Source organism: Hemicordylus capensis, chromosome 4 (genome assembly GCF_027244095.1).
Source record: "Hemicordylus capensis ecotype Gifberg chromosome 4, rHemCap1.1.pri, whole genome shotgun sequence".
NCBI classification, from domain to species: Eukaryota; Metazoa; Chordata; class Lepidosauria; order Squamata; family Cordylidae; genus Hemicordylus; species Hemicordylus capensis.
The window spans coordinates 154477945-154492781 of record NC_069660.1 but is presented as its reverse complement, the minus strand read 5'-3'; the positions used below and the strand labels follow the sequence as shown (position 1 = coordinate 154492781).

Sequence of the window (14837 nt, the reverse complement as noted above, 5' to 3'; positions counted from 1 at the left end):
TCCAGACGGTAAATGAAAGCCAGTTAGCAGTTTACTCAAAGGCTTAATGAGAGAAGCAAAACCAGAGGAGCCATAATGCAGCATCTTTTTGGTCTAGAGATTGCAAACGAATAATGAAATTGAGTCCCTGACTCCTGCTGGTGTAGGAGGAGGAGATCAGAGACATGTGACATTGTGCAGCAGCCAGTAGGTTTTCTGCAACACAGCTAATGGATAGGAGCAGTCTATCTGCACAGTGAGAATTTAGAATTTCAGCAGTACTGTAAAGTGTGCCATCAAGTCAGTGTCGACTTCTGGCGACCACAGAGCCCTGTGGTTGTCTTTGGTAGAATACAGGAGGGATTTACCATTGCCTCCTCCGCGCAATATGAGATAATGCCTTTCAGCATCTTCCTGTATCGCTGCTGGCCAATATAGGTGTTTCCCATAGTCTGGGAAACATACCAGTGGGGATTTGAACCAGCAACCTCTGGCTTGCAAGTCAAGTCATTCCCCCACTATGCCATTAGGTGGCTAGCAGTACTGTGGGGATGGGGAAGTCCACAACCAGTTTTAAATCAACCCAGTGCCAGTTGTTGGGGAGGAGAGGGTGTAGAAAGAGCAAATCTTAATCATCCAGAATTTCTGCTTCCACCCACAGTACACACAGGTATGGCCTTGTGCACAAGAATGATGGATGGGCAGCTGCCCAGGAGTATGACCAGTGGGCACATCAGTGTCTAGAGCAGGGATAAGGCCAACAAGTTCAGTCCCACTCACCCTCCCTAAGTTCAGTGAATGAGGGATGAGTAAGGAGTATGGAGGCAATTTGGTCCTCTTGCTCATCTCCCTCCCCCCGCCAACTTCAGATACTTTTCAGGTAAAAATGCCCTGCTAAGTGGGCAAAGATTTACCTTTTGAAATGGTGGCTCCTGTATGTTTAGCAAGGGGTTAGCAACTATCCCTGTTCAATGCAGCATAGTGTCCTTCCAAATGGCTATTGCTGCTGTCTCCCTTTTGCTACCTTAAAGCTTGTTAGTCCTTTGGGCAGGAGTAGGGGCATAGCCACCATTGGGCAAGTTGGGGGGGACAAATGTCCCTGGGCCTGCAGGATCTGGGGACTGCTATGGCTGCACCCAGCTGGGGAATGCAGCACTGGAAGCATGAGGCACAGCCGCTTGTCACGGGGTGTAGTGAGGGGAAAGTGGGCTTGTGTTCGCATGACACATCGTGAACACAGGCAGCTTCCCCCCTCACGGTGGCAGCAGACACCCCCATCACAACCACCCCCACTTACTCTCCCATTACTTGCCTCCCTCCCCCCTCCAGCTGGCCACCTGATTGACTAGCACCTCCACTATCACTGCTGCCACAGCTGCCTCCACCTCCTGTGATCCGGCTTCCAGACCCACCTCGTTCCATGAGCCCATCAGAAGTATGCACACTTTCTCCTTCCATAGGCTGCCTTGCTCCCAAACCCATCCTCCTTCCATCGGGAGAGTGAGCTTGATAGGAGTGCATGTGCACCCTCCTTCCATTAATCTTGGGGCCCCAGATGTTGTTGGACTACAACTCCCATCATCCCCAGACATGGCCTTTCTGGCTGAGGATGATGGGAGTTGTAGTACAACATCATCTGGGGGCCCAAGGTTAAGAAACCCTGCATTAGCTGGCTGGCCAGCCAATGGAGGAAGGATGGGTCTGGGAGCTGGGCAAATATGTCTTCTTTTGGTTCCAGTCTTATCTTCAAAAGCTTTTTTTTAATTAAACAAAATGCTGTTAGCATCTCTCTCTCTCTTAATTAATTTTTAAATAATGAAAAATTATTTTAATAATTTTCTGATAAAATTATTAAATTATGTAATAAAAATTATTTTAATAATTGTATTAAATTATTTTAATTTCCCCTCTTTCTGTCCTGGTCCCTCCAGGCTCAGTTCTTGGCTGCACTTCTCTTTCTCTTCACTCTTTATATTCTACCACTTGGAAATCTGAGTTCTTCTTTTGGGTTGTAATATTTCTGTTATGCTAATAATGTTCAGTATTATCGTTCTGCACATTTCTTCCATCCCTCTGTTCTTATTAATATTTCCAGTAGGCTTAGAGCTATTTCTTTTTGGCTACAATACACCCAATGTGCAGAATATATTGTGTTTCCCCCTAAATTTCACTTGTACATTCTTTCTCTCAATTGGCATCTTCACTGCAAGTTCAGAGAGCCTGGCTGCTTATCTTAGATTCTTCTTGTTCTTTTTAATCTCAGCTCGCATTACTGCACTAGCTACAGTTTTCTCAGTTCTCTTTATAGTATTTTTAAAATTAATGCTTCCTTGTCTATTGATTCTTCTAAAACCCTTATTGAGACTCTCAGTCTATCCTGTGATGATTGTAATATTTTGCTTTCCACTTTTCCTGTCTTTCAACTTAAATTTATCTAATCTTCTGATCCCTTAACTTTTCTTTCTGTACACTAGATATTTTACACATCTATATTCTGTGTTGAGAGGCAGTAATTGGAGTAGTGATTTGGATACCTGGGTTCAAATTAGCACTTAGCCATGAAGTTGACTGGGTGATCTTGAGCCAGTCACTATACTATTACCAGAGATGTAAGTTTTGGGCGGTATAAAAATATGTTAAATAAATAAAATAAATAAAATATATCTCAGCCTAACCTACCTCACAATATTGTTGTGAGGTTAAAAGGGAATAACTCATGTGCCCCTGAACTGCTTGGAGGAAAGAGAGAATATCAGTGTGAGTAATAATCTTGCTCTATGGTTCTGTATTTCTCTCCATTCTCCTCAACAAACACTCATACTACGCTGTAATTAAACCTCCAAGCCACCTAATGGTGCAGCAGGGAAATGACTTGACTTGCAAGCCAGAGGTTGCCAGTTCAAATCCCAGAAACACCGATATTGGGCAGCAGCGACATAAGAAGATGCTAAAAGGCATCACCTCATACCACACGGGAGATGGCAATGGTAAACCCCTCCTGTATTCTACCAAAGACAACCACAGGGCTCTGTGGTTGCCAGGAGTCGACGGCACACTTTAATTAAACCTCCACTGCATTTCATTATTTCTTATTTCTGTGCTTTCTCACATACATGGAATTCTCTAGCCTTATTCAGACATTATGTTGCATGTGTGTTCAGGTGGCTGTGCACTTGTACATGTTATGGGGTGAATGACTATATGTGCATTTATTAAAAACTTGACCTGGGTACAGGCGCCCTCAAATTCAGAGTACAAATAGGAAGTGTACTGCTGTACATGCACTGAACTTAATGTGTGAATAACTCTGTGTGTGCACACTGACCACAGTGAACATAATATCTGAATAGGGCGTGGTTTGGACAATATTTCTCCAACTGGTCCAACCATGTGCAATAAGGATGTGTGTGTGCCAGGAGTGCACATGTCCATCATAAGAACAGGCCTGCTGGATCAGGCCCAAGGTCCATCTAGTCCAGCATCCTGTTTCACACAGTGGCCCACCAGATGCCACTGGGAGCCTACAGGCAGGAGTTGAAGGCATGCCCTCTCTCCTGCTGTTACTCCCCTGGAACTGGTACTCAGAGGCATCCCGCCTTTGAAGATGGAGGTGGCCTATAGCCCTCCGAATAGTAGCCGTTGATAGACCTCTCCTCCATGAAGTTATCCAAACCCTCTTAAAGCCACCCAGGTTGTTGGATGTCACCACATCTTGTGGCAGAGAATTCCACAAGTTGATTATGCATTGTGTGGAAAAAGAACCCCCGTTTGCTGGTCCTAAATTTCCTGGCAATTAATTTCATGGGATGACCCCTGGTTCTAGTGCATACCAAAGGTGCAATTTCCTTTGCTTTTTTTTAAAAAAAGAGGGGCTGACTGTTGACTTCTGTTAATAATATTGAAATTGTTACTATGAAATATTAGCCACAGCAAATGCTCTTAAAACAACATGGGTTTTGAAATTTAAATATACCCAAGAGCCTGCCTATAAACTTTGTTAAGTATAAAGACTCCCTCCCCTACTGAATTTCTTTACAAAAAATCCTTCTCATTGAGAGCTGAAAAAGCATCTCTGGATTAAATTACTTGTTTAATTTCTGCTGGTCATGTTAGGTTGCCAACTGATCAGAAAAAAAGACTTGGCCTCCCCTTTTTCTTTTAATAGCAACCAGATATGCAAAAATCAGGTAGAGCTTTTCATTTCTTGGAGATGAGGATTATCCCCTACTAAGGTCTGCAGATCAAGCTGCTCTGAAAAGCATAGGTACAGAAGCCATAAAAAGAAAAAGTTGGCAACCCAGTAGCAGGCTCTGACATGAGAAATTAAAAGCAAACTTGATCTCTGCTCAGTCATGCAGCTCTCATGGCGATTTTAAGGAAATCACTAAGACTGAGTTGTTGTGAACATAAAATGAGGGAAGGATATTTGGAATCCTCCTCAAACTTTGGTGAGATATGGAGGGGCCATAGTTCAGTGCATAGCTCAAGGGTGGGGCCTCACTTCCTGGACTTTATCTCTTCCTGAGACAAAACTGCTCTGCATGGGCCAATGGTCTGACTCATTGTAAGGCAACTTCATAAATTCCCTCCTATAGGAAACTGGTTTTTATTCCCACCCTAATAAAATTATGTTCTCTTCCAGGCCAGCCTTCTGTATGTTTACACTGAATTAAATCCCATTTTTGGTGGGACTTACACTCAGCTATGCTTAATAACTAGCTGACCTGGCACAGAGCATCTCCGCCCCAGTCCTCCCTGTCTCTCCTCCCTCCCTTCAGCTTCAATCCGTTCTCACCCTCCCAGTCTGCTTTCCCTTCCCTCCCCACCTGCTGGGCTGGCCGGTGCCTGGCGTTTTCTTCCCCACCCACAGGCCTGGCCGATGCTTTCCCTCCCCAGCCGGCCCAGCGAGCACTTTCCCTCTCTGCCAACTGGCCCGGTGGCAGTGCTGGCAGTGCTTTCCCTTGCTGCTGGCAGGCACCTTCCCTTGCCACCGGCCAGCCCGGCAGCGGCCCTTTCCCTTGCTGCCAGCTGGCCCAGCAGCGGCACTTGGCAACATACCTGTGGCTATCTGGCAGCTGCTCGTGAACTCTCGCAAGAGCTGCCACACATGGGATTCGCCACGGTATGCCTTAGAGAATTAAATATAGAGATTATGTTTATTTGCATCACACTCTTCCCTTAACCCCTGCTAACTTGGCAAAGAGGCACCTTTTTAACGTGGTGATTCTCTGTATTTAGCTGGGGGAGAGTAACTGGACCTATCCACCCCCAGCACAGTACCTCCAGTGACTGTTGCTGGTGTCTATCCTATGTTTCTTTTTAGATTGTGAGCCCTTTGGGGACAGTGTTCCTTCTTTCTTGTTTATTTATTTATTTATTATTCAAGCGCTGAGTCATTTTTGGAGGGGCGGTATAGAAATTGAATGAAGGAATGAATGAACCCAGGCTACGCAGTAAGCTTCTTGGCTTAACAGTGAGCCCAACACTAACTCAGCTTCCCAGGGACAGGAAGGTTGGAGTGAGCCCTGGGTGGGGAGAAAAAGTGAAGATGGGTCCCTGCCCCACCCTCACACACCTTCTTTTTCAAAGATGCATGAGGGGGAGAACAAAGAGCAAGCTGTCACCCAGCTGGCAACTTCAGAGGCACTCTTACCCCTGGACTTCCGAGCTGAAGTCCAGGCCTCCACATCCCCTGGGCCTCCCAAATCATCTTTAGTCTGTCCCGGGTGGTGTGGTTTGCACCCTCAAGAAACCTGTTTAAAATTATGCTTAACTTGCGGGGGTGGGGGGGGACTCCAAAGGCCTTCAGGTCCAGGCACCAAAATCACCTAGGTGTGCCTCTGCTGACAACCCCCACCTCTCCTTGAAGAGCCCAAGGACATTTGTTCTCCCCACCTCCCTTAATTTGTAACTACGCCCCTGCCTGGGGAGCACATCCTATTGAACGCCATGGAGCTGACTTCTGCGTAAACATGTACAGGCTTGGGCTGCAAATATGGAAGAAGAAGAAGAAGAACCACCACCAACAACAACTCCTCCGTGGCTTGTTGTTGTTGTTGTTTTTTAACAAGAGAAGCACATAAAATTATTCCGCCGATTCGGATGCGCGCTACATGACAGACTGCCTCTTAATGTGAATTGAACTGGAATCGGCTTGAAGGAGAGTAGGGAACAAGGGAAGTGTCACCGCGGGCAGTCCTGTAGTGTAAAGGGAGGAACAGGATGTCGGGAGGGTGGGGGCATCTGGGGGCTGGTCGGAGGAGGAGTTGAGGGTTGGCCCTTGGTTTTGTCAATCACACTGCAGGGGTGGGGAGAGAAATGGGGCTTGTTTCCTCCCTCCGCTTCCCTTATGACGGGGTGGGGGAATCATGCGGACTTCCGCGGCGGGTCGTGATGAGGAATGAATGCTCTGATCTCTGCATGGCTCTGAGGAAGGAGAGTGCTGAGCAGAGAGCCATTTCTTCCTGTGGAAAAGCGTGAAATTGCAACCACGGAAAAAAGCAGGTAAACGACTTGCAGCAGCGAGCCTTCGCTCCTCCTCTTCCACGCCCGCCTTTCACCCCTCACTGTGCCAGGGCGCGGATCTTTGCGCCAAAGTGAGGTGGGCGGCAGGGTCACTGGGCTACCCTCGTTCCTTCGCTGCTGCAGGCAGAGGTGAGAGGAAGGAAGAGCGCTCTTCAGCTCCGCCGGTTGCAAATCCCACTCAGCCTCCCCGGCGCCTTTTTTTCTCTGTGTCGCAGTTGCCGTGCAAAACCAGCTGGTAGCATTGCCAGGTACCCAGGAGGACTAGCCTGCATAGGGCAGGAAGGAGCAAAACCAGGATAACCTTCATAGTGGATGGAAGATGTCGAGGTCGGTCGGTTGGTTTTTCAAGTGTGACTTCCGGGCTGTCAGGCTTGCCTGTTTCTCTTCTATCTAGGAATTGAGGAGAGTGGAGCGCTGCAGTACCCCACTGTGCTTTTCAAAGGACATAGGAAGTTGCCTTCTCCCGTCCATCGAGCTCAGTACTGTCCGCAGTACACTGACCGGCAGTGGCCCTGCAGGGTTTCCAGGTGGGCATTTCCCACCCCTGTCTGGAGATGCCAGGGATTGAACCTGGGATCTTCTGCCTGCAAAGCAAGTGCTCTACCACTGAGCTACTAGGGTCTTCTTTCTGCTTTGTGCAATATAGTTCTGGCCTTGACTTTCTAGGGCTGCATAAAAAGGGAAGATATTTCAAAAAGTAATTTGGACAGAACTGTTGGTGACTACCTTTCCATTTCAGAAGATGTTACTTCTTTCTCTCTCCTCCCACCCAGTCATGAAATTAAGTTATTTTGTGTGCAAACTAGGTATCAAGACTATGTAAAAAGACTGAGTTAATAACGAAGCAATGTTAACTTGTGTATCTTTTTAAATTTTCCGTATGTCATCATTAAAAATAGATGCTCTATAAAACCCTGTTACCTAATGTGAATTTTTAGCATACTCTTATCATCTGGATATGGAACAGAGATGGTATAAGATGAAGGCATTGGCGGTTAGCCTTGGTGCCTAAAATGGGCTATGTATGGGAAAGGAGTGAGTCTTCAAGGTGCAATAGACTGCTTAATTGAAACACTTCTTCTCTTTTCTAGGGTTGCTTGTGTTTGGAATTCAAGTTGTAAAGAGCTCATTGGGATAACATAAGTTGGTGGAGCACTTCTGCAGTTTAACATCCCTAATCAGTTCCTAAGTTGCTGCAGGATGGATGTGGAAGTGAATTGGGAGTCCGATTATGACACCCAAGAAGATCATTCGGAAGACTCCAGCTGTACTTCTGAGTGGGTGAGTCAGAAAGCCAGTCTCCAGTTGGAAGCAGAGGAAGACTACTCTCAACCCTCCAGTCCTAGTTCCAGCCCTGCTGGACCTTCTGGGTGGCAGGAACTCCCTGTCGAATTGCATTGTGAAGAAGAGGAAACTCGTAATATCAGCCACCAGTGGAGTGACTCAACCACAGCTGGGATCTTCATCACTTCTAGCACCAACTTTGACCTGCAGTGTGAAGATGAAGGCCTGGGGTTCGGTTCACTTGAGCATGCAAAAGGGACTTGGGGAAGAATAAGCGAAGATCACAAAGATATCATCATCACTGACTCTTTTGGTGAGGAGGACTTCACTCCCACATCTGGGAATGTTTTATCTTGCCATTGCAAGAGATGTGGAGAAACTTGCCACAATCTCAGTACATTGCAGAAACACCAGCAGTACCATGCGTCTGAACATTTGTACCAGTGTCCCATCTGCAGCAAAGAATTCTTTCGTGTGGCCAATTTCAGAATGCATAAACTCATCCATTCAAGTGACAGGCCATACAAGTGCTCAGAGTGTGACAAAGGTTTCATTCATAAAGTTGATCTCTTGAGGCACATGCAAAATGTGCATAAGATAGAATATTTAAAAACATTGAGGTGCGCGTCTTCGCTTAAAGGGTCTTCAGTGCATCAGAACCAAAATGCTGCTTCCCAGGTATGTCCTGGCGAGACATGTAGAGAACAGCCTAAAACTTGTAGATGCTCCACATGTGGCAAGGGTTTCCGTACAGCTGACTTGCTTTCCAAACACAAGATGAATCATCAGCAAGATAAGCCGTATGAGTGTCAAGAGTGTGGAAAAGCCTTTGCCCAACTGCTCAGGTTGAAAAGGCACCAGAAAATTCATACTGGGGAATGCCCCTTCTATTGCCAAGAGTGTGGTGGGGCTTTTACGCGCAGATCTTCACTGCATCGGCATCAGAGGATCCATTCTGGAGAGAAACCCTACTCTTGCATATACTGTGGTCAAGACTTCATTGAGTCAGGCTCCTTGAGGAAGCATGAACGCATTCACCAAGAGCAAACATAGGGGTTTAAACTTTGCAAGTTTTTGGTACACACTAGTTGTTCTGTTACAAAGATGTGTATTGTACTGTACAGGTTTGCTTGTCAGGAAGCTATGATTGGCCATAGCTCACTGTTGAGCATACACTTGGTGGCAATCCTGAGTTTGCCTCTGCGTATTATATCAAGTGGTCCATAATTTATAAAGCTTGTAAGTTTTGAGCCTTTTCTTTTCCTGCCATTTGTCTGGCAGGCTGAAGAAACTGTTCCACCAGCCGTCTTGTTGTTTGTTTTATATATTCAATATATTTGTTCTCTTAATACATGCAATGTCTTCTTAAATCTTGTATATCTTTGCAATAGCCCTGTGGGTGAGGTTGTTTAGCTGGGGGGAAGGAGTTGAAGAGATTAGGCTTGACCCAGTGCCAAGATGTTTGGCTGCCCCAAGCAACTGTACTGCGCTCGAGTTGTGCCCCAGAATCCTCAGTTGTGTTGCAAGGGATTCCAGTGAGCATCTCTCGGAATGCCTGGCGACTCATTGGCACTCCGAAAAGTATTGTCCGCCCAGGAAATTGCTTGGATTTGCTTGTCTCGTCAGCTGGCCAAACTCTTCCCGGCGGGTAGACCGGACCTCCGGCGGAAGTTCCATTAGATCAGGTGTCCTATCACGCGCGCGCGCGCCCAAGGCCCCAGTTGGGCCTGAGACTTTGGCGAGAGAGGAGCTCTGTTCGCGAGCTCCTCTCTTTTTTTTGCAAACAATGTGGTGAGCACTCGGGGGGGGGGGCGGCGGGGGGAGGGAGGGAGGGGGGGAGGAGGGAGGGCGGCAGTAGCTTTCTTTTGCCCCTAATCCGCTCGCGGGGGCGGCTGGAGTGGCTGGTTTCCAGCGCCCCAATTACACAATAGAATACGGGTGCTGGAGGGGGCAAAGAGGTGGGAGGGGTAAGCAAGCCCTCCCCACCCTAAAAGGAAGGCCCCCCTTCGGTGCCGGTCCGGACTGCTCCGGACCATGCACATCCCTATTCATGAGCTCTGAAGTGAGAGTAAGTCTCCCCTTCTGTAACTTACTTAGACTGAATATTCAATCATATCCCACAGAAGAGCCATTCTGGTTCAAATTGCCTCAGAATAAACCATTTCCTACATTGTATGGAATATGTTTGCTCCTTTGTTCCTTCCCACTTTTGTTGCTGCTGCCAGAATTGATCAAGGCTATCCAAAGAGTGTTGGGCTAAACAGATGTTTTTGGAATCGGGTCTGTCCATGCAACTGTACTGTCTGGTCTCCTGATTCAGAACTATTGCTCCACTTAGCCCAGTATTGGCTACTGTGACTGGCAACAGTCTTTTCCTGTTTATTTTGGCTGGAGATGCTAGGGATTGAAACTTCTGTATGTAAAGCACTAAGCTCTGCTCACCTCTCCAGGCTGACATAGAGGCAGTCTATTCTCCATATCTAGTAGGTCTCTATCCACTAGGCAATACTGCCTTTTAAGGCACTATGTGTGTTAAATGTATATTCCTTGGTGACTTCCCAAGGAATTATTTATATAATTTACAATTTTTACAAAAGTAAGTTCTGGCTCCTTAAGGATCTTTTTAAGTAAAGGCAATGTTGAATGGCCTTCTAATTGTCAGCAAATTAATAAATAGCCCCTGCTTACTACTACTCTGCCAAACCTCGTAGGTCTGGGGGATATGTGGGAAGGTAGTAGTGTTTTCATTATTCTAGGAACTGTCGTCCTTTCCCTATGTGATATATGAAAATAAGAACTGGCCTTTGTAAGTGGTACAAGGAAGGGGCCATTTTTGTAACTGTAAGCTTGATTATGCTGGAAGAAAAGGCCTTTTTAGTACTCTAGTCAAACAAAACTTGATATTGAAGAACAGGCCCTGCTGAAGGAAAACCAGCATGGGGTAAATCTTGCTTAACCAAACTTTTGGAGTTCTTTGAGAATGTCAACAGGCATGTGGATACTGGCAGAGGATACTGAGGATACAGTATTCACAACAGGCAGAGGATACTGAGCTGTTCCTGAACCAGGCTTTTTGGGGATGGAGGCTAAAGAACTGATAGAAGTGACGAGAGAAGATGTTCTAAACTGTCTGGAAAAAGGGAAAGCTAGAAAATTGCCAGGGCTGGATGGCATCCATCCAAGAGTCCTCAAAGAACTCAAATGTGAAATTGCCGACCTCTTTGCTAAAATATATAACTTATCCCTGCAATCAGGCTCTGTACCGGAGGACTGGAAAGTAGCAAATGTAACATCGATTTTCAAAAAGGGATCCAGGGGTGATCTGGGAAATTACAGGCCAGTTAGCTTAACGTCTGTTCCAGTCAAATTGTTGGAAAGCATCCTCAAAGATAAAATTGTAAAGCACATAGAACAACAGGACCTGCTGGGAGAGAAGCAACATGGCTTCTGCAAAGGTAAATCTTGCCTCACAAAACTTTTGGAATTCCTTTAGAGTGTCAACAAGTGTGTGGATCAAGGTGATCCAGTTGACATAGTATACCTGGAATTCCAGAAAGCTTTTGACAAAGTTCCTCATCAAAGACTCCTGAGGAAACTTAGCAGTCATAGAATAAGGGGACAAGTACATGTGTGGATTGCTAACTGGTTGAAAGATAAGAAACAGAGAGTAGGTATAAATGGAGAGTTTTCACAATGGAAGTAAGTAAGAAGTGTGGTCCCCCAGGGATCTGTACTGGGACCGGTGCTTTTTAATTTATTCATCAATGATCTAGAAGTAGGGGGTAAGCAGCGAGGTGGTGAAATTTACAGATGATACCAAACTCTTTTGGGTAGTGAAATCTAAAACGGATTGTGAGGAGCTCCAAAAGGATCTCTCCAAACTGGGTGACTGGGCAACAAGATGGCAAATGCAGTTCAATGTTGGCAAGTGTAAAGTGATGCACATGGGGATTAAAAAAAACCCCAACTTTAAGTATATGCTGATGGGATCTGAGCTGTCTGTGACTGACCACAAGAGGGATTTTGGGGTCATGGTCGTTGAAAGTGTCGACTCAATGTGCGGCAGCTGTGAAAAAGGCCAATTCCATGCTAGGGATCATTAGGAAGGGGATTGAAAATAAAACTGCTAATACTATATTACCCTTATACAAAACTATGGTGTGGCCACACCTGGAGTACTGTGTACAATTCTGGTCACCACATATAAAAAAGGACATTGTAGAACTGGAAAAGGTGCAGAAGAGGGCAACCATGATAATCAAAGGCCTAGAGCACCTTTCTATTGAGACAAGGCTACAACACCTGGGGCTATTTAGTTTAGAAAAAAGATGACTGAGGGGAGACATGATAGAGGTCTATAAAATCATGCATGGTGTGGAGAAAATGGATAGAGAGAAATTCTTCTCCCTCTCACATAACACGAGAATCAGGGGTCATCCCATGAAATTGATTGCCAGGAAATTTAGGACCAGCAGCAAACGGAAGTACTTCTTCACACAATGCATAATCAACTTGTGGAATTCTCTGCCACAAGATGTGGTGACAGCCAACAACCTAGATGGCTTTAAGAGGGGTTTGGATAACTTCATGGAAGAGAGGTCTATCGGCTATTAGTTGAGCTATAGGCCACCTACAGCCTCAAAGGTAGGATGCCTCGGAGTATCAGTTGCAGGGGAGTAACAGCAGGAGAGAGGGCATGCCCTCAACTCCTGCCTGTGGCTTCCAGCAGCATATGGTGGGCCACTGTGTGAAACTGGATGCTGGACTAGATGGGCCTTGGGCCTGATCCAGCAGAGCTGTTCTTATGTGGATAAAGGTGATCCAGTTGACATAGCATACCTAGACTTTCAAAAAGCTTTCAACAAAGTTCCTCATCTGAGTGCTCATCAAGAAAAACTGAGGAAACTCAGCAGTCATGGGATAAGGAGACAGGTTCTTGTGTGGATTGGTAACTGGTTGAAGGAGAGGAAACAGAGTAGATATAAATGGACATTTTCTAAATAGAGGGGAGTAAGAAATGGGGTCCCCCAGGGATCTGTACTGGGACCAGTGATTTTCAAATATATTCATAAATGACCTAGAAGTTGAGGTAAGCAGCAAGGTGGCCACATGCAGATGACACCAAACTACTTAGGGTAATGAAATCCAAAAGAGATTGCAAGGAGCTCCAAAAGGATCTCTCCCAACTGGGCAAGTGGGCAACAAAATGTCAAATGCAGTTCAATGTTAGCAATGTGCTAGCAATGATGCATCTTGGGGCAAAAGGCCCCAACTGCATTTATACACTGATGAAATCTGAGCTGTCGGTGACTGATCAGGAAAAGGATCTTGGGGTCGTGGTGTATGGCTTGCTGAAAGTGTCGACTCATTGTGTGACAGCTGTGAAAAAGGCCAATTCCATGCTTGGAATCATTAGGAAGGAGGTTGAAAATAAAATTACTAAAGTTATAATACCCTCATACAAAACTATGGTGTGGCCACATTTTGAGTGCTGTGTACAGTTCTGGTCACCATATATCAGAAAGGACATTATAGAACTGGAGAAGGTGCAGAAGAGGACAACCAAGATGATCAGGGCACTAGAGCACCTTTTTTATGAGGCAAGGCTAGAACACCTGGGCTTTCTAGTTTAGAAAAAAGACAACTGAGGTGAGACATGTTAGAGAGGTCTATAAAAACATGCCTGGTGTGGAGAGAGAAGTTTTTCTCCTCCTCTTATAACGCTAAAACCAGGGGTCACCCCATGAAACTGATTGCCAAGAAATTTAGGACCAACAAAAGGAAGTACTTTTTCACACAATGCCTAATCATCTTGTAGAATTCTCTGCCACAGGATGTGGTGAGTGCCAGCAGCCTGGATGGCTTTAAAAAGGGGCTTAAACAAATTCATAGAGGACAGGTCTATCAATAACAAAAAAAAAATCTTGATTCTTCCACAGGGAACAAGGGGGAAGTTGAATCAACCCACTGTACTCCATGGGTAGGTCCTAGGGACACCAGCCAACGTGGGTTGGGTGGTAGGACATGTTGGGTCCTACCTACCATCCAACCTAAAAAAGAAACGAGGAGGGAGGAGGCAATTAATCTTTTTTTAACTTTGAAAAAACAAAAAACATAGGATCCGTGGGGCGGGGGGGTAATCGCCCGCTTGCCCCTTTCTTTTGTGGGTTGGGTGGTAGATAGCCCCTGATGCAGCATGGATCATGTCACATGCAAATCAAATTGCACACCCCTTTTCTCGCATCCCCTGAGAATTGCTTCCCCATCCAGTCTTGCCTTCTCTTCTCAAAAAGAGAATAGACCCCTTGCCTGTGGCCAGACAAGATGGAGAGTGTGTGCAGCGGCCATGGTCAGAGCTCTGTGACCTAGCCCAGGATGTTCAGCAATAGCTAACAGTGCTCTCCAAGGCCTGGGGCAGGGCTGTTTCCCTGCTTGAGGTCTGTTTGCATGAAGAGGCTGAGAACTTTGCCTGCGACCTTGGGGATGCAGACCACAGAGAGAACTGCTCCCCTATGAGCATTCTTGGTTCCAGGAGGCCCGAAAATGTTATGAATGTTATTGAATCAGATTCCAGAGTGAAAGGCAGTCAGCCTGGAAAGCAAGAGGCCATTCCAGGGGCACCAGGAAGGTTCTTGACAAAGGGGAAGGAAATAGGGAGCCCTAGGTGGGAGGGCAACCCTTTCCCAAGCACCAGCACAAACCTCTGGAGGCACATTGAATATAGGGTGGCTTTCCACTCCTTGGCTGAGCTGGCGAGGCAGGGTGAAAGACCCGCAGCTGCCGCGGGTGCAATGCTGCTTTCTGATGCCAACCGGTGGACCAGAAGAACCATATTCCTGTTTAGCACTTGGACAGCCCTGACAAGCTGTGCCAGAGATGGTCTTTCAGCTGCAGGGATGGGGGCAAGTGTTCCATGTCTGATCTCTGCTTGCCCTGCTTGTACAAGCTGCAGGCTTGGCACTGCATGGATATGTGGGGCCCCAAATATGTGGGCCATGGGGCCCGCAGTGGGCAGGCTGGAGAACAGCAGCCCTAAGAAGGGAACGGAG

General features: G+C 46.3%; 1 protein-coding gene and 1 long non-coding RNA gene across 6 annotated transcripts in view; one reads left to right on the top strand and one right to left on the bottom strand.

Annotated features, from left to right (window-relative positions):
* LOC128323599 (uncharacterized) overlaps nucleotides 1-14837 on the bottom strand; it is a 92239-nt gene that overhangs the window by 66041 nt on the left and 11361 nt on the right. The gene's annotated exons all lie outside the window — the stretch shown is intronic.
* LOC128323597 (zinc finger protein 664-like) lies at nucleotides 6262-9141 on the top strand. Of its 4 annotated transcripts, XM_053247025.1 has the most exons (3): nucleotides 6262-6483; nucleotides 6899-7031; nucleotides 7596-9141. In XM_053247025.1, the coding sequence occupies exon 3, from the start codon at nucleotides 7705-7707 to the stop codon at nucleotides 8839-8841; it is 1137 nt and encodes a 378-aa protein (XP_053103000.1). In that variant the 5' UTR covers nucleotides 6262-6483; nucleotides 6899-7031; nucleotides 7596-7704; the 3' UTR covers nucleotides 8842-9141. The 4 variants fall into 4 exon arrangements, with proteins under 4 accessions (XP_053103000.1, XP_053102999.1, XP_053102998.1 ...); XM_053247024.1 differs by lacking the exon at nucleotides 6899-7031 and having other exon boundaries at nucleotides 6262-6831; XM_053247023.1 differs by having other exon boundaries at nucleotides 6262-7031.